The 19,424-nt window shown below is 39.8% G+C and overlaps 1 protein-coding gene across 2 annotated transcripts in view; it reads right to left on the reverse strand.

The window, feature by feature from the left end:
* Positions 1-792: 792 nt before the first annotated feature.
* Positions 793-19,424, reverse strand: part of slc38a4 (solute carrier family 38 member 4) — a 46,375-nt gene continuing 27,743 nt past the window's right edge. For both annotated transcript variants that reach the window (XM_074698206.1, XM_074698205.1), the window contains exons 10-16: positions 18,875-19,135; positions 17,683-17,762; positions 15,610-15,710; positions 15,283-15,407; positions 6,156-6,300; positions 4,991-5,088; positions 793-4,787 (exon numbers count right to left, since the gene is read on the reverse strand). In XM_074698206.1, coding sequence (XP_074554307.1) covers positions 4,683-4,787; positions 4,991-5,088; positions 6,156-6,300; positions 15,283-15,407; positions 15,610-15,710; positions 17,683-17,762; positions 18,875-19,135 — 915 coding nt within the window. In that variant the 3' untranslated portion in view covers positions 793-4,682. The remainder of the gene's footprint in view (positions 4,788-4,990; positions 5,089-6,155; positions 6,301-15,282; positions 15,408-15,609; positions 15,711-17,682; positions 17,763-18,874; positions 19,136-19,424) is intronic.

A 19,424-nucleotide genomic window follows, 5' to 3' on the forward strand; every position in this document is an offset into this window, starting at 1 on the left:
GATCCAGACGGTGAATCAAATCATCTCCAAAACTTAATCACTTCTTTCATACACTATTTTGAACATTTCTTGAAAATTTCATCAAGATCCATATGTTACTTTTTGAGTTATGTTGTTCACAGACAAACAGACAAACTCCCAAAAACATAACCTCCTTGGTGAAGGTAACACCTGATTCGGAGAGCTAATTTTGGCGGATCCTTTCCATTATGGTTGTTTTCTGCAGCTGACTCAACTTCCCCACTGTGTGTTTTTCTTGGTCTTTCATCTGTTTTGCCCAGTTTTATCTTGGAGTCAAGGTTACCAACCAGAAAGGTTACCTAACCCTCTTCCCCCGCCTGTCTTTGATTGACTGTGAAAATTACAAGCTGGTGTTACATGTCATCGGTAGCTGTTAGCTGGAGAGGAACAGGAGGATCTGTTTTATTACCAGAGGTCTAATATCATCCGATCATTACTCCAGAAAAATGGTTTTACTTGTTACATCCTGTGATGCCAGCTGAGACGGAGACAGGTTATGTAAGCCTTGGTCTGACTAAGGAGGGATTTTTGTGCAGTGTTTGTAGATTCACACACACACACAGGCACACATGTTTTCATTCATAATGGGAATTTTTTTAATAGTGCCTGCAGGGTGCTTTTACTTTTCTAAGACTCTAAAATGCAAACCCTATCATTATCAAGCTCAGGTTTTTAATACCATATCAGACTTCAAAGTCACACACACAGAAGTACAAACAGAGTTTTTAATTCACATTTATTGTTCATCATAATGAAACAGCATCACTGATACATACAAAAAAATCCCCTTCGTTTGGGTACAATTACAAATCTGTAATGTTCAGCCTGATCCACAGGAAGCAGAGACACTGAACAGCGGTAACATTGAGCAAGTGTTTCTCCACAGCTGAGGCTCCTTAGAAAAATAAGGCAGGTGGTTTCTGCACGTTTCCTTTTAAAAATACTGTTAAAAACCAGCTGGCAACATCTGTGTTTACAAAACCACACGATGACTTCTACTCCTGGCCAGCACAATGTACAACAGCACTGTACAGATAGGCTCAATCATGCAAAATGTGAAGATATGTGAACCAAAAGTGAGAAGAGAGATCCATACACGTTGAATACCTGAGAAACTAAAGGTAGAGTATGTTTGGTTTTCGGAGGCTGAGTAGGTGAGAGTCAAAACATTTGTGAAGAAATGTTAGTAAAGTAAGCCAGACTGAAAACAATCAGTTTTAAAACATTCATAGTGAGTACTAAAGAGACCCTTCTCATGAAGCTCTGTCATACCGTGGAAAACTTCAGTTCAAGTAACGCCATGTAAGTGAAACCTCACCATAACTGGCTTAAAAAGGTTCCTCTCTGACAGCAGTAATATACATTATGAGCCACAGTAAGGTATGAACTACAACGGTGTATGATTGTCCTTGTACAGCTTCAGACCTGGTGAACACTGAAGGATCTTGAGCATGTTGTAATCTGAATATAGAGGTATGGAGCTACACGTTAGCACAGGTGCACTGCTACATGCTAGCACAAGTGAATAACCATGCAATATGCAGCAGGAAAACCACGTTAAACACAGATTCTTATGAAGGTCTGTCCTGAAACCTTCCTGTAGTGTGGTCATGAAATATTTCGGATGATCTTGTTCTTAATTAGTTACAGATCTTTTTTTAGAAGATACATTCAAACCAATACAGCTTACTTATGGTTTTGATTTCAACCCAGTATTTGCCACCATGTACTGATAAGCTAATGAGACATTTGCCTTGCTGCTCAGACTTTTAAGAAAACCCTGCAATGAAGTGTGCCGTTGATTCATTCAACCTAATATGACAAGATAACACTAAAATACAGGAAAAATGATAGAGATCACAATTTCTACAAATATACAAGCATTGAGTAAAGAAAAACAACTGTCATACAGCAAAAAAATACACCTAATATATTTATATATATACTATAACAAACGCTGGATTGCCGAAGATTTGTAAAGCAGAATCCCCCAAACAACCCACTCACAGACAATAGGTGTCAGTGTACCATAACACAAAGATTATTTACAAAGCATATACAAATGTCCAAAAAGACCATGTTTGTAATCCAAAAACATGCAAATAATACACTATTTCATTTGAAATATCTATTTGTTTCATGTACTGAGATCCAACAAGGATCTATTAATGTTGTCCACTTTGGCTGGATGTGTCTGGGACACGTAACGGCATCTGAGAGGTGACATGAGGTTTAGATGTTGATGATTTGACCAAAGGCACCAGGAGAACAAGCCAATTATGATAATGCTGATCTAAAAAGGCACAATCCATAAGGACAACTGTGTTAAAGGTCCATGTGATGATTAGCTGAGTGAAAAAAAGTGATTTAACCACCTGATGATTATCTGTACAGACGGGCTAAGAGCATTCTCTTAAAATTCTTTCTACAGGTCTAGGGTTTTACATCCAAAACATCGTCAACTAAACTTTCTGAGAACAGGTTACAGCTAGCACATTAAAATAGCTCAAATCATCTGCATTCAAATAGAGGGGCCATTTACACAACAACGGTTTTATGGTGAAACGCAAAAGTTTTGTTGCGTTTCAGCCCCACGGTTACACGGAAACGGCGTTTCAGCCGACCCAAAGCGCAAACTTTAGAAAACGGCATCCAGAGTGGGATTTTTCTGAAACGCTCCTGACACCGTTGTCGTGAAACAGTAAGCCGAAGTTTTCAGTGGAAACACTGACGTCACACTCCGCCACGCGCGTGCGCACACACAACAGGTCAACAGTATGATTGCTGTACGATTGTTACGATCGCCATGAACTACCGTGTTGCGCTGCTCAATCTGCTGACTGTCTTTCAACAAAATGTGCATATTTTGCTCCACTTTTTAACTTAGTATTTCTCAATACACCACATGACTGGCTCAACTCTACTTCGGTGAGGATCTCCCAAAAGCTGCCACTGGACAAGACAGTTATAGCACCATCTTCAGGCCTGGCATGCTTACAACAGCGTTTTCAGTCCCTCAGCGTTTCCGTGTAAATGCAGATTTTTTTTTTTCACAGCGTTTTTAAAGCGTTTTAGCATTTTCAGATGAAACGTTGTCGTGTGAACCGGGCCAGAGACATTATTGCCGAAGCTAGACCCTATTTCTTGTGTTATTCGTTTAAATCCTTACAACTTTTTAACAATTTAAAGGAATACTCTAACAGTTTATTCTTTTGAGGACAGCTTTGAATGTACGTTGCTGAGATTAAAAATTAATACCAGTCATGTTTGCAGATGAGGTCTAATAAAGTTAGTCTAAAAACTGTTAGCTAGTGTAGCATTTAAATTAAAAGTGAAAGAAGCTGGGCTAAATGGCTCCAAAGTTGAACTAACCAGCCAGCATGGAGGTCCAAGCACGAGACATAGTTTAAACTTCATCACGGTTAAAATGTACAATGTTCAGCTTAGTTTTCCAGGAGTTAGCATCAAAATATGTGTTTTATAATTACATTAGTTTAACTTAAATTTGAGAGGGGAGGGGCTTCTGTCTCAGTGATAATGCAAATAAAATGGCACTTTCTAAAAACATAATGCAATGTAGCATTGAACAGCCACCTCTGACAGCACTCTAGCCCTCTATTAGGTCGCTATTAAATTATTCAAGGTGTGGGAAATGTATCTTCATACAACCTGAAGGTCTGTTCAAGGCCTAGTAGGATATTATGTACAACATTTTCTTTTACTTAGACACACTGCTCTATATACATTTATACCTTGTATGTTTCAGGCCCTCTGTAAAGGAAGAACTGAAACATGCCTGTGTTTTGTGTACACAGTCAGAATGAACAAACAGCCAGGAAGGAAGCCCTCTTAACCAAATCCCCTTAAAATTTATGCACATGCAGACTTTGGCAAAGCTCCCGCTTGTTAATGTGAAGCAGAGAAGCAAATAAACCAAACTTTCCTCCATTAAAATCCCACATGACTGAATTGTTTCGCTGATTAACCCTGTTTTGAGATCATTTTTTAGGAATTTGTTTAGAATAGCAGCTTGCAAAATGCTGGTGTAAGTGTGTGTTTTACGATGTGTCTTTGTGTTCGTGCGTGTTGGTTCGACACACACAAAATGAAACATAACGCTAGAAGTGCTCCTTGTTTTATGGAGGGTGATACACTCCATCCCCAAATGTCTCCTTCAAGTGCGCAGAGGACTGAGGGACTTACATTGTCTTTTCAGCCCTGCTCACGGCAGCTCACAGATCTGCCTCGGGCTGCATAGTTTGTGTTTGTTCTGTCTCTTCATTTCTGGGAAGGGTAATGATTATGATGCTGATTTCTGAGGTTGTCTTAAACCAGAGACTGTTTCCTCTCATCTCCAGGTTTTGAAAATCTTGTTGCAGCTGCATCACATCCAAAACTTTACAACAAAAAAATTTAAAACCGGGGAAAAAAATCTCCCACTCTGAGGAAAAAATGAAGACATGTCAACCCTGTGCAGCCCATTATGTCCATGTTCTGATGTCTTATGATCACTGATGTGGTTTGATGGTTTGATGAAAGGAACCACTGGTAGAGAGTGTTCCCAGATGTCTGACCAACTGAGAAATAACTGAAGAGACGTAGCAAGGTGGTGGCTGAAGAGGGTTAGCTGCACCCCAGCATCTGACAGGAGCAGAGAGGGCTTAGTGTTCCCCGCCAGAGCCTGGAGGGTTGTGGATCCAGTCGAGGACGATGAGTGACAAGCTGCCAATCATGAAGACGATCCCCACGACCAGAAAAACAGTCGCCTGTAGAGAAAGACACAAACCAAGAGAGAGTGGGGGGATTAAATGTAGCTGGATGTGTGATGATGCACGGTGGGGGGAGTGATGAAATTTGTAATGGGTCACGTTCTGAAAAAGTTATCCCACCTGGGAGGAGACAGAGAAAACGATACAGTGGGAAAGATTTTGATGGTGAGTGTTGAATGAATGCTTCTCTACACACTTACCCCAATTTTCTGCGGGGAGCGGAGCGGCAAAGATTTTACCAGCCGGAGGTAAAAGGCAGCAGGGAGAATAAAGATGAGCATGGTGGCTGCAGACGAACCTGCAATAGAAAACACGGGTTGTAGCTTTCAGACATGGTAGAAAATTTAATATTTAAACATTTGCAGCATAATGTGATTGACACCAACACTTTAGTCCTACTTTAATGTTATACTCCCTTTCAGCAGACTGTCTGCTACAATTTGGTGTTAGTTGCAGGTTTGTACGATATGATGACCTAGTACATATTTCATATTCCAGATCTTAGTATCCAGAATATCAATCATAGTTTTCCATCTGTCGGAAATTATGGTAACCTTGTCTTGTGTTGTTTTGCAAAGCAATCCAACCATTTATGGTGGCGTTATATGCACATATGGTGAAAAAGGCCCTATCTCACAATTAAAAAGAATCCTTTAAAAAAAACCTGGATCCAGACAGTGATCAGGATCACCTCCAAAATTTAAATTGAACATTTCCTGAAAATTTCATGAAGATCTGTTTGTTACTTTTTTGAGTTATGTTGTTAACAAACAGACAAACTCCCCCCAAAACATCACCTCCTTGGCGGAGGTAAGTATGCACAAAACTGGGTAGCTAAAGGTACAATGTGGGCAGAAATGAAACAGGAACTAAAGACCACCATGACAGCAAAGAGGAAGTAGAGGACTATTTGAGACCAGTTTGTTTGAGCGACCTCTAGTGGATGCAGTATCCAACATCTGTCCTCATGTAAGGGTCTCATGGAATTGATAATAGCCCCTCACTTCTTTTGTTAGTTAAGATATTTCAATTCATTGTGCCTTGAGAATTTGTGTGTTGCCAAACACACAAAAACAAACAAACCCAGCTTGAGGGAAATGTGTCAGAAGTGTGTGTTTGTATGTGCTTTCACTGTTTGCAGCAGGAACGTAATCTAGTGGTCACACAGAGTTCATGCAACTGCACAGCTGACTCACACCAACTCTATAAGCTTTTGTACTTCGCACGTCTTTACTTAATAAAATGACCTCTGAACCAAAGGTGATAATCAGCCTACGACTGCAACTCACTCAAGAAGGACCCCAAGAAAAAAATGCTACAGCTCACACAAATCGTGTCCAATATGTATACAGAGACAAGACTCACCAATGAAGCCAAAGATATCTCTAATAGTGGGGACAAAGATGACCAACAGGTTGTTGAAGGCCAGGATGGCGGCGGCAATAAGCATATGGCGAGTCCAGCTGAACTCGCGTCCGCTGAATAGCAGAGTGGTGATTGAGGAGCGGATCTGGGAAAAAAGCACACAAAGTAGGGACAAATAAGTCTTTTGGATTTATCTGGATTTGGAAACACAAGCTCATTAATATCATAAGAAAAAGTCGTGTAAAGTTCAATATTGAGTGAGCGACAAAGTGAGGAATGTGAAAATATCACTAGATTTTGAGTCACTTGTGACTAAAAAGAAACTCAAAGGTTTGAACAATCAGATATAGTGGGTTGCACCCTATGGTAACACAAACAGCAATCATTTCCTTACATCTTTAGTTTGTCATTAATGCAGTAACGCTTAACAAGTTAAGATCTGATGCTTCAAAACTTTTTTCATGTCTTCATGACACAGTATGTCTACTCGGGAAGGAGTACTGGCTAATACACAACGTTCAATATCACATGTCGTTATCCTTTATTTTAAACCAAGTCACAGTGATGGGTATCCATAAATAATGTCTGCAGACTTTCAAACAGCTGAGTATTCATATGTTGTAGAAATCCCCAGACATCTGTCTGTAAATTGCTCTTAACAGTTCATTCTGAGACTCTCACAAGACTCGCTGAAATGAGGAGGTCATCACATGAGGATTACCTAACTGGTTTATGACAGTTTGGAGGGGAATGAATTGGAGATGCACATTGAAAACTGGTTCCTGTTAAGAATCGATTACAAATAGTTTGATCTATTGACATCGTTAGCTTTGATGCTTAACGATTCTCTTGTGAATTCTTTGTATAATGTCAGTGCAGCTGAATCTTACATTTAAGTCACGTAACATGGCACATTTCAATCTGGCTTGTCAGTCAACAGCATAATTTTCAAGACAATGGTGGACAGATTAAAGTAACCAAAAAGCATCACTTTGCCAGAAGGATGCTAACAAGGCAAAGTGCAGTTTGTGCAAGGATAGCATCATCACCAACATGTTAAAACAGGGTCAAATCATACATGTGGTCTTGAAATGACATAAAATGAAAAAATATATTTATTTCCAATCCTTTTAGATAGATAGATAGATAGATAGATAGATAGATAGATAGATAGATAGATAGATAGATAGATAGATAGATAGATAGATAGATAGATAGATAGATAGATAGATAGATAGATAGATAGATAGATAGATATGAGTACATAAGCAATTGAGAGGAGCACATGTAGAGAAGAGAAACTGAAACTTAAGTATCAATCTCATCCCCCAAGTATTGATCAATACTGATTCCAACGTTGGCTTCAATATATCAATATTTTAGATTGATCAGCACACCACTACTCATAACATGAAGTATGTATATATATACATGGATTATGAATGGATTGAAGAGCTGCCTACTGAAAGGCAAAGAGCCACATGTGTCTTATGAGCTGCAGGTTGGCCACCCCTGTGTTAAAACATCTTTCTAAGCAGTGTGTTAAATATATCAACTTATAAACTCAACAAAATGTTCAAAACCTGTAAAGCCTCATTTCATGCACAGAAGATCCACAGGTGGAATCAATAAGGAAATCAATAGAGAATCAGATCAATAATGGCATTGGTATCAATAAAATCTTATCAATACCCATCTCTAGCATGCATTGACAGGTGTTATTTGAAATACACTCCACCTGACTGTAAATTAAGTTGACCGACATCCTGTGGTGTGTCTCTAAAGGGAAGGAGCCCCTCATGACTGAGGCCAGCCTTTACTCACAACTACAGCCACAGCGGGATTGAAAACGGAAAGACAAATAGGTCATCAGGGACAAAGTGACTCATAAGTAGGCCAAGTTTCATATCCATACATCCGTACATAAATCCATATATGCATGAATGAATAGGTCTTTAAAATAGCTGAAGCATCCATGATAACTGAGCAGACGCACCACTGAAATGCCAATTATAGGCAACTGCAAACTGTTGTGTGAACCAAGTGTTACCAAATAATAAATCATATTCCAGAAAACAGAAGAATTATTATTGTTACCACACAAAAACAAAACATCTCTGTTAAAAAGACGGATTATGAACATTAGCAGGCTGCATGTCTGCCAGCTTGTTCCTCAGACTGATTCCCACTCTTGGCTGCTGACTGAAGTGTGTCAAGTACTATGAGGCCAGTGTGTGTATTTAAGAGACTGTGTGTATAAGTGTGTGTGTGAAAGAGGCAGGAGATCCCAGCTAAGACGCCGCGAGCAGCTGAGCCACAGGCAGTCCCTTCAAGCCTCCAGTGGGTGAAAGGTTGCGGCTGTCAGGTGAAACTTAAGGTAGCGACAGCTCCCAGGGCCACACAGGGAAAAGGTTAGAAGGAGGCGGAGCTCATGGTGTCCATTCAAAACGGCTGGGGATTATCCCCTGCAGTGCAATGGAACCATGGGATTGCATCAGCCGATAGTGAGAGGAGGGCGGGCTCGGCTGCAGGGTGGAGGTTGTATCTCTACACGAGGCTTCTATTGTCACTTTTTCTTCCTTCCTTTTTTAGTCAGAAGACATGTGATGGCTGCACAGCACATTTTAACACTTCTGACATGTTTCATTGGCAATATATCTGTTAAATGAAAAAAAAGTTATTTTTTTCTTTACTTAAACAAAAAACTGATGCAGGATCTGCACAGGCCGTCTTTGATTTATTTTAAGTTGGACTCCAAGCATTAGATTCATGTCCAGTTAGCATGTCTCAGTGGAGAAAAGAAGTCACATTAACTGGATTTTCAAACTGAACCAAGTGACCTCCATCACGCCTGTCAGGAGGCAACAGGATGACTTCTGCGCTTCACTGCCCCCAGCCAAGAAAGTGTCCCCTTTAAAGCCAGAACTCTCCTCCACTGGGAGATCATCACAATCACTTTTAAGTGTACAAGTTAGCCCCCACCCCCAACTCCCACAGATGTTGCATAATTAGGCCAACTTGGAAAACTCGAGTCCAAGCGCAGCATTCCTCTCCAAGGCTCCAAACTATTCAGCGCTCGGCTGTTACCTGGAGCAAAGCCTTTGGAGTTCAGTGTGTGATATTTGCACACACCTACCTGTTACACACACAGATGCAAACAGCATTTGTATGGCGTGGTTTGAGGCAGCCGGATTAAACTGGTTAAATTTGGGTTTGGTCAGGAAGGAAGATCTCAACTAGTCAGATATTCCTACAAAGTTTAACCTAAACACGTTTATTTAAAGCCAAGTCTACACGTTAAATTTGTTGCCCGAGATATGACACAAATTTGTGCCCATGTAAAAGTCAAAGTATATCCAAAAGCTAGAGATGGATTGTGTAACATCACTCTTAACTATCAGTATAAGCTTTTTCTTGTCAACATTTGCTTTTTGTCATGAAAACACATTTGAATTTCAACAGCTGCTCACTGAGGGTGAACTGAAACCACATGAAGCAGGGTAAAGTCCCCCATGTACAGAAAACATCAACAGCACAGACACCAACATGTTTTGACTGCACCAGACTGACTCAGATCAAAAGTCAAACGAGGGGGAAAGAAAGGAAATAAGTTTCACAAACTGTACTCCAACGAAACCAAAACAATAAAGCTAGAATGACCCCAAACAAGATCAGAGCGAGTAGACTGGTACGATGTGACTGAGACAATGAAAATCACGCAGACTTCACCAAGAAAAAAATCATCTGGCATGAGTTATCTCCATTGTGAAACTCTGTCTGTCTCTAGACCTTCAATGCAACACTTTGCTACTGTAGGATTTAAAACATACAGAGCTTTATAGCTGATGGAAATGTTCCTTAACATACAAAGGTGCAGGAAGAGGGGAAAAATTTGTTGTGCACAATCTGAGAGCCCATACATCTCAGCTTTTGTTTTTTTTAGTTTTTTTTGTTGTTTTTTTGAAGATTAAATTTTGGCCTTTTTTCTTTTACATTGTTTTTAAATGATAAAGGTTATGAAATGAATAGGAAAGAGAACATGAAACAGGAATATTATGCAGCAAAACCTTACGAGTGGGTGCAACAACAGGAACAACAGGTTGCCACTGTGAGGACTACAACTTTTAGCATGTCTTTAGCACTAGCTGTAAACTAATTCAGCCAATTTTTCAGGGCTAATGGCTATTCGCAGTTTCTAAGTCACCAGTTGCATTTACAAGTTGGAAACTATGCTAAAATGACTCCTAAATGATGATGTTACACTGCAAAAACTTGTCTTATTAAAAGTAAAAATTGTTGATATGAGCCACATTCAACTGATCAGTCCAGAAAAATGTCTTGTTTCAAGTTGTTTTAAGAAAAAAATATGGTCTGAATTGCTTGTAATGAGTAAAAAAACAATAGAAATTTGCTCAAAAATTTGCTTAAAGCTAGAATAATGTTTTAAAATTAGCAACCCTTTTCTTGTTCCATTGGCAGATGTTATTAACTTGTTACAAGCAATTTAGACCTCATTTTTGTCTTAAAACAACTTGAAACAAGACATTTTTCAGGACTGGTCAGTTTATTGTGTCTCATATTGAGTCTAAAAAGAGATTTTCTGCTGAAAATAAGCTAAAAACACTTGATAGAATTTCATTTTTTGTAGTGTGTAGAGATACGGCAAGCTCTGCTGCAGACAAAATTTGTATTAAATTAGCTCTTTTAAATTATACCTGTGACTTTTACAAGATAAAATCTGCTTCAGTTAAAATTAAAGTTGATAAAGTGGACTGACACCTCATACAGAATATTTAAATTTCATTTAACAATGTTGTACAACTCTCCAACTATGGATCCATTTTTGTGACGCAACTCACAGATATTCCAACATTTTTAAGACTTTTAAGGAAAAATGTGCCACTTTTATCTAGAGAGAAAAATTTTGGCAGCAAAGGCTAACATCAAACACTCATGTCTCGTCACCAGCCAATCAATCACTTTTATTCCAGCAAAGCAAAAGCAAGTGACTTTGCATTTGGTACGGTTGGACTAAAACAGCTGACCTACTTTAAGTGAGCCGCAACTCGTAAAATACAAGTCAGTGGACGTAGGTGCTCCAGAGAGCCCAACGCACGTAAAGGTCACGATTAAGAGCCAGATTTTTGGACTGCACGGTGAGACATTGAAGTGATATTGGTGCTGTTCATCAGCCTGCTGGCGTCCTGCTCCCATGCTTTCAATCAGCCGCTGGAGCCTGAGAACTGGGGCATGTTTGACTCCCCATAAAGCTCTTTCATTATATACTGGATCCTGGCAAAGCCCTGTGTGATCTGGCCTCTGTTAGCATCTATCCTTCACGTGACTGCACACCCACACACATACACTAAACACACATTTCCAGGTCTAAACACTCGTCTGAGAGCGCACACACACACACACACACACACTCTTCTCTCTCGTTGGTGAGCATTTCCCCGCTGGAGCCAAGGACAGAGGCAGACAAAGCTAATGTTAATCTCTTGCTGAAGGTCTGCAGCGTATCTCTGTGAAATTAAGGTCAGGGGGTTTCTTAAATGTCAACTGGAAACTTGGCGGAGAGAAGTGGCGCTTCTTTTGATCTGCACGTATCCAAGTTTGTCAATCTTTAAACAGTTTTATGGCATCACTATTTTACACATGCCACAAGTTTCTCCAACCACGTTTCTTCTTCTTCTCAGGAAAGGATGCAGATCACTATCACTGACTCATGAGGGGCAGGTTGTGACTCACACCTCTCATGCAGGTTTATACAGGCCTATCTCACTCTTTCACACCACCTCACACAGCTTGCTTGATGTTTATAAAAGCTCATTCAGCGACTTCATGTGCATCATGTGTACTGAACATGACTGTGGTTATGTTTCTATTGCACGTGCCCACAGTGGAATCTGAACCCCCTACCCCGACTGCGTTACTGCCTTTCACTGGGCTACAAGTCTCCACAGCTGCTTTGTGGCATCTCATTTCACTCTTGTGTTTTCTTTCAGTAATCTTGATCCTTTTCACTCTCACTCTTCATCAGCATTGATTATTTAAACAGCCCTTTCCTTCCTCATATCAAATAAAGTCCATTCAAGGTAAAGACAACTCGTGCTGGGTGATTAGCATGTATACAGAACCTCATTCTGTTTTTAATTTTCACATTTTACACAACACCCGAACTTAAACTGTGGTTATGAACGCATGTTTACAGTTAACCAGATCAAATATAAGAATCTCCTTTTCTGAAAGTGCCATTTACATTTCTTTCACTAGACTAGACTCTGCCCCACTGAGGCAGACAGAAGGTACTGCAGACATAATGTACAGTAGACAGCATATTGTGTTATTGTCAACATTATTTAAATGGAAGTGATGTTCAGTGGATCAATTATGTAATTATGTAGAAAATGTGAAATGTATACTGTACAATGCTGCATGAACAAGTTTCCTTTCAACCCTCGGGCTATATGTTTTTTTAGTTTTCTTACTCAAACAAACTTAATTTTTCCCTGTTAGCAGTAGAAAATTAGCAGAGCAACACTCATCTGAAAGACTTTTTCAGTGGTGTTGGGTAGCTTATCCAGACCAACAGCTCTGCTTAAATAGAGAGAAATAACTCTGGTGTATGGAGGAGCAGGTGTTAGGATGTTTTCTTTCTTTTTTTTGGTATTTGATTAATGCCTAATATGAGCGTCAACAGAAAACTAAATAAGGATACCAACCCTTGTACTTTTCATGCTCAATTTTAAGTTGATTGTGTCTTCTATTTTATGAGACAGAGCAGTCAAAAAGTCAAACTCATGTCTTGTTCAAGCAACTTCAGATACAACAATCACATAGCTACAAAAGCTAACAAAAACCCCATCAGATCCCACACCAGTGGACCATTTTTCATACTAGCATTAAATATTCATATAGCCAGGGCCTCCTTTTCTGATTCCTGATGACTGGATAGGTAAGGATGGGTACCGAATTAGGTACTTTTATAGGTACAGACCGAATTCTGTCAAAAGTACCGCAAATCAATTTATGTCAAACCAAAAGGTACTATGTTTAGGTACCTAAATGCATCCTTGTGACTTTGAGAGAGTAGAAGAGTAGGCGATTTCCATGCTGGACATGAACACAGCATTACAAGGTTATACATTGAAGAATAAATTTGTTAAATTGAAAAAATATATAATTATATTTCTTATTAAACAAATTGATATTTTTTTACCACATAAACACAAAAAAGTACCGAAAATTGGTATCATTGAGTACCGGTACTGATTGCCAGGTACTGGGCATCGGTACCATATTGTTTCAAATGCGAAAGATACCCATCCCTATCGATAGGGATTTAGGGATTTAACCTGATTCTATATATTCAGCTGATTTAATAAAAGGCTAAGATGAGTGCACAAAGACACGCAGGCACTGTTTGTGTACCCTACAAGTCAAACCTGTTTGCCAGTTTCTACATTTGGAGACAGTCGAGACAGAGGAGTTAGTATTTCTAGTATAGCAACCACTATCTTTGAGCTTCAAATCAACAAATACATAAACAAAGAGAAGGCTCAAGATCTGCTTTATTTTAAAGTATGTTGAAATAATATATGTTGTGAAATGTGTCTGGATAATATGCTCATCTACTGCCCATATTAGCAGATAAATCTGAATCTATTTAAATAAAATATAGCCTGTACAAGACAGTCATACGACTGCGTCCCACTCTTTGAGTGATGCAGCTACAGATGCAGGATTACCATCATTTCTTATCGTCAACCAAGAACTATTCAATGTGCATCACTGGAAAAGATTTGTCTGTCTGTCTGCCCTCTCTGTAAGCCCACCCCCTTTGTTTCACAAGCCCCGCCCCTTTGTCTCTTTGAAGCTGGCGGTCAGGGTGAGGGTTTTTCCACTGCCCACTGTGAAGCTGTAAACTTCCACTGCAGAGAAAGAGGGAGAGGAAGAGAGGGGGGGATCCTCTCTCACGTTCCGTCGGACAGAAAAAACAGCACTGTCTGCTGAGGGAGGGGTGTATGTGTGTGTGTGTGTTTCTATGTGTGTGTGTTGGTTAAAGGAATGCAGGAGAAAATATGTGATTATGCTCAAAAATATGGAAAAACGAAAATGTTTGAGTTTGATAGACAGTAGATAAACAATGGGGCTGAATCATTTACTGAATGTTTCTTTACTTGTGTAAAACAGAAAGTGTGTGTGTGTGTGTGTGTGTGTGTGTGTGTGTATCCCTGGTATGCAGTCACTGCTGCATCATTCTCTGTCAGCATTTATGAGCTTTAAAAATCTGCTGCCTCCTGGTGGCTGTCTGCTCTACCTGCAGCTTCTTCAGACATTACTCACATGTTGGCAGCTTTTCTTCACATTAAATGTGTGTATGTGTGTTCGCCCCTCCATGAAAGCTTAACTAGGACATGAAACTTCCTCTGGCTGGCAGCCTTTTTTGTTCTCCTCATGTCAGATGAGGGCGACGCTAAAATTAGCTCATGGACATATATGGGGCAGGAAGGCTGAAGAGTGAGTAGACGTACGTGTGAATGAATGCAGCGGGATAAGTTTTGGTTACTGGACCTCACTCAGAGGCTTAACCTTTGACCCCATTTGGAGAAAGGAAAAGAGGCTGTGCTTTTGAGAAGTGTAAGTATGAGTGTGTGTTAGCGTAATTAAGAGGTGTGGCGGTTCACAACTTGCGCCTGTGTGCTCTGGGACTTAAGATGACGACACTAGCACAGCACCAAACTGAACAGTGTGTTCTTTTTTTTCCCCAAACTGCTTCCAAAAACAACAACACAAAAAAGTCTGACTCTGCAGCAAACACAAAACACGGCCTGTAAGCAGAGTGACACAAAATGGGAGTAATTCCTGGCTGAATAAATGCTTCCTCAAGCAGACGGTTGGCGTCAGCTGCCGCATTTCTTGGGAGGTGTTTGTTTCTGTTTGCTTAAAGAGTGTTTGTGCGCTCTGACGTGTGTCAAATTATATCACTGCTCCATCATTATCATAATAAAAGCCTCTGAAATGAACCCTTTCAATGAAAACATTCCAAGCATAATGATTTATGAAGAAAGGAAAGGAACGGTTTTAAATAGACAGGCTGTGTTTGGAGGTATGATGTACTTACAGGGAACAGCACGATGGGGACAGTAAGAGTGACGGCGGTGAGAACAGCCAGACGCACCAGCAGCAACATGGTGTCAAACTTATAAACCTTGGTAAAGGTGTGGAGCAACTCTGCCTCCACGTTGTCTGTGTTTGAAGAGAAATGTAGAAAAATGTGAGTAATACTGTTAAAAAAAGGCTGTGAAAAGAGAAATTTAACATTGCAGAGACAGGAAATGTCAAATTCTTAGTCCGAGTGTTACATTAGCAAAACAAGAGTTCTAAGAATTGGCATTGTGTTTAGATATCTCAGAAGAACTTAAGGTATTTATTGTGTTTATGTTCCTACCATAGAAGGTGAGGTAGCCAAACAGCGCAGACAGCATGTACATAATCAACATCATCAAGATGGACAGGTTGGAGACGTTCTGCATCTTCTTCCTGGTGCGACTGTGACACAACACAAACGTTCCCTTTTAACAGGCTTAATTGCTTTTCATGGATTAAGTTTCACACTTGAGACCTGGTGTAAAAAGGAATAGTCTGAGCACATTCAAGCCCCAACATATCCTCTGCACTGCTGGACATGTCCAGACAACACCCCAGGAGGAGCTGAGCTAAAAGCTTTCCTCGATCAGTGACTCATCTCAACTGGACAACACTAGGAATTTTGTTATCGTTCCCATACCAGGTAAATACAGGGCCAGTATCGCCGATACACACCCCTTCTAACGCACAACATGGGTCAAAAATGAACCACATTCATTTCCATCTGAGTTCATGCTCCTATCTTTTGAAAGCAGTATAGTGCTTTAATATTCCTATTATTATTTATAGATTTGATATCCTTTTTTATGAAAACAGAGCATTATTTTCATATTCCCTTTAATTTTTAATGAAAAAATAGGTTTTGTGGGATTACATCAAGTTTACACATGGGTCAAAAATGACCCACATTCATTTTCCATCTAAGTTTATGCTGTGTGAGTGTTTCTTTGCCTCTTGAACCCCCTTTGCCAACAGGGCCAGGATCGCCGATACCAATACTAAAACTAATACTGATACCCATACTTTTTAATATTTAAGGTTGACGTATCATCAAACTGCCGACCTTAAGGTGTTTCTGAGATTTTTTTCTTTTGATTATGTTAAAACATAGGACAGAATTTGGGGAAAGTTTTAAGATGACTTCAAACTTCTTAAGTGTCATGATAAACATTTATGTTCAGAAACAATACAACAGTAACAAAATGATTTTTTTCCCAAAACATTCTTGGGTAGAAGTCTTTTCTTAAGAAAATAAAGTGGAAAAAATTATCCCTTGAAGGTAAAAATATAACAAAATCTTTTTTGAGGAACAGCGTTGAAGACTACAATAAAAAAAATAAAAATAAAAGTTCCCCCATTATTGCACTCTTTTTTTTCAAATAGTTAAGTATAAAGAATTAGCACACCAGAAAAAAAATTTAACAAAAGTTGAAAAAAACCTTCCTCGTTTGGAGTCTGCTCGCTTGTTTCCCTGGTGCTGCTGAGCTACGTGATGGTGCATTATCAAAAATCAGGAGGGGGAGTGGGAGCGCTGTGACACAGACATAGTCAAGTCACCACTTTTATGAAACCGCAGCAGTCAGTGCATGCAGGAGAAAAAATTAAACTAGATTATGAATCTTTTTACACTGGTATCGATATTAATACCAAAGTAGGTATCGATATTATCAATATTTGGATCGATCTGCTCACCTCTACAGGACATAAACTTTCCCTAAAATGTTACCACACTGATGAGAAACTTATTCTTCATTTGTAACTTTGAGCAATGTGTTGGAATCACAGCACAAGTTAAGACTCATTGTCTTAAATATTAACTCATAAAATATTACCTGCATGGGTTTATTGGAGAGGAAATTTGATTAGTTGATATGGAGAGGCTTTCAAAGTTGGAGCTGCTGAACAAACACATATTCCTTCATTACTAGTAGTGCTGCACGATTTGGGGAAAAGGTGCGATTTGCACCTATTTTAAGGTGGACAGGACAGACTTGCTTGGTTATCATGGAGAAAAATCTGAATTGCATGTGCTGACATTGCGATTGCGATTGTGATAACCTCTTTTGCGGTTTCGTAATTGCATGTGCTGACATTGCGATTGCGATTGTGATTGTGATAATCGTGCAGCCCTAATTACTAGGATACAAACATGCACAACAAACATCCTAAACTCTTAATCTGGCACACATAATCCACTTTCTTAAAAAGGAATGGACTGATACAGAGAATAACATTGATGTGATTCTTCACAGTTCATTTCACCATTGATTCCCTAGACATTATAACTGCACACTTTCTTTCTTTTCTGTGCCCTGCAGATCCGGTGGTGATGGGGCTTTGTTGGAACATGTGAAAGTAAAATAAAAGAACTTACTCTCTAAGCTCACTGTAGATGGGCAGGATCTCTGGATGACACACGAAAGCGAAGGCCAGAATGGGCACGGTGTAGGCAGTCTGGGTAAGAAATGAACGAAATTGTGTAAGAATTGACACCACAGTTTGACAGTTGCCCATGAAACATGTTTAAACATCCAGTACAAAACTGCTTACTTTGATCACAGCCGCTGGCATGCTTTCATACAGTGACTTATACCAAGAAATTGCTCAGAACATTGGTGTCTTCTTTTGTTGTTAGTCCTCTTTTTAGTGGCTTGCAGGGTGGGGCGAACTTTTACTACTGATGTCTTTGTAAAATGTGCAAAAAATATGTCCTGCTCCCATTTCAGAACTTTCTGTACCAAAACAACCTATCCAATGTGCCAAAACTCTTGACTTGGCACGTGAAATGAAAAACTGTAATGGCACCAAAGGCTTAACAGGCAATAACAGTCTCGTTTTTGACTAAAGTTTATATTGGAGCAAGTAAATGTGAGGGACCTTGTGTCCCTAATATATATTTCTTCAATGAGTTATAGTCTTATCTTGATTTTAGGCCCACACACACAAATCCCTGAACAGACAAAGACTAAAACACACCCTAAAAACTCCACCCTGATCAAACATGTCACGGCGAATACCTGGCATTCTTTTCTTTTAGATTTGTAGGTTGTAAATGCCACGTGTAGAACAGCAGCTCTACTTTTCTGTGCAAGTACCGAGGAAGGAAACATCATAGCTATATTCTCTTAATTTAATAGACAAGCTTAGCAAATTCTTACTTTATCACCCTTTCATATTAATATGCTTTTAACCTCTAATTGAATTCTTAAACTAATGAGACTGAGAGTAAATGGCACACCTTTGCAGGTTTAACTGCATCACACCCTTTACAGAAAGCCTTTGTTTACATGTGACACAGAGCTCTGGGCTCAGCTTGGAGTAAATATAAATTTGTATCTGTGAATTCCAGCCTCCTCCAAGAGAGTCAAAACATCATCACCATCAAATTTAGTGTGTCCATAAGTGTGAGTGTGTGGGCGGGTGTTCAGCTGGAGACTTGTTCAGGTTGTCTCCCACACAATATCGTCTAGTGGCAGCTGGGATAGACTCCATCCCTGAGTAGCCCGGAATAAGAAAGCAGTACAGAAAATTCTCCAAAAAAACTCATTCCTACGACTCATTCTTACCTGAGAGTTGAAGACAAAGTATTTGGGTGTGCACATCTCCTCATCATCTGGATGTGGCTCAACATGGACACCGGTGGAGTGATGAGCATCACTGGTGCTGAGGACAGCCGATGTGACATCAGCCCGTGAGAAATCCATCTGTGCTGAGCTGTTCAGTGAATGATGCAACCCTGACATGTCCGAGGCGTTCATGCTGAGGTTAGCCGTGTGGTGGTCGAGGAAAGGAAGAGGGCAGGGCAGCTGGGTTTTTTTGTAGATCACCTACAAAAGAATTGAACCATTTTTGAATCAGGCTGTCGATATGTTTGACTCGGCAGTAAAGTGGGCATGTGTGTGGCTTGTAGTGCCTTTGCAGCCAGCCTCATGTGGACCCTTGAAAAATTGCAGTTTCTAACACTTCTGAATGGCTGCTGCTTGGGTGGTCAGCAACTGGCATTGTTGTGTGAGCTATGCTATGTTTGTCCAGTAGCTTAGCAGTAAAGATTCATTATGTGGAAAACGTGGCAACCTTGGAAAAAAACACTATGCACTAGAACCAGTTAGTGGTAAA

This window comes from Halichoeres trimaculatus, unplaced genomic scaffold, assembly GCF_033239565.1.
Source record: "Halichoeres trimaculatus isolate MK-OKI-2021-1 unplaced genomic scaffold, fHalTri1.1 fHalTri1_scaffold_21, whole genome shotgun sequence".
Lineage (NCBI taxonomy): Eukaryota > Metazoa > Chordata > Actinopteri > Labriformes > Labridae > Halichoeres > Halichoeres trimaculatus.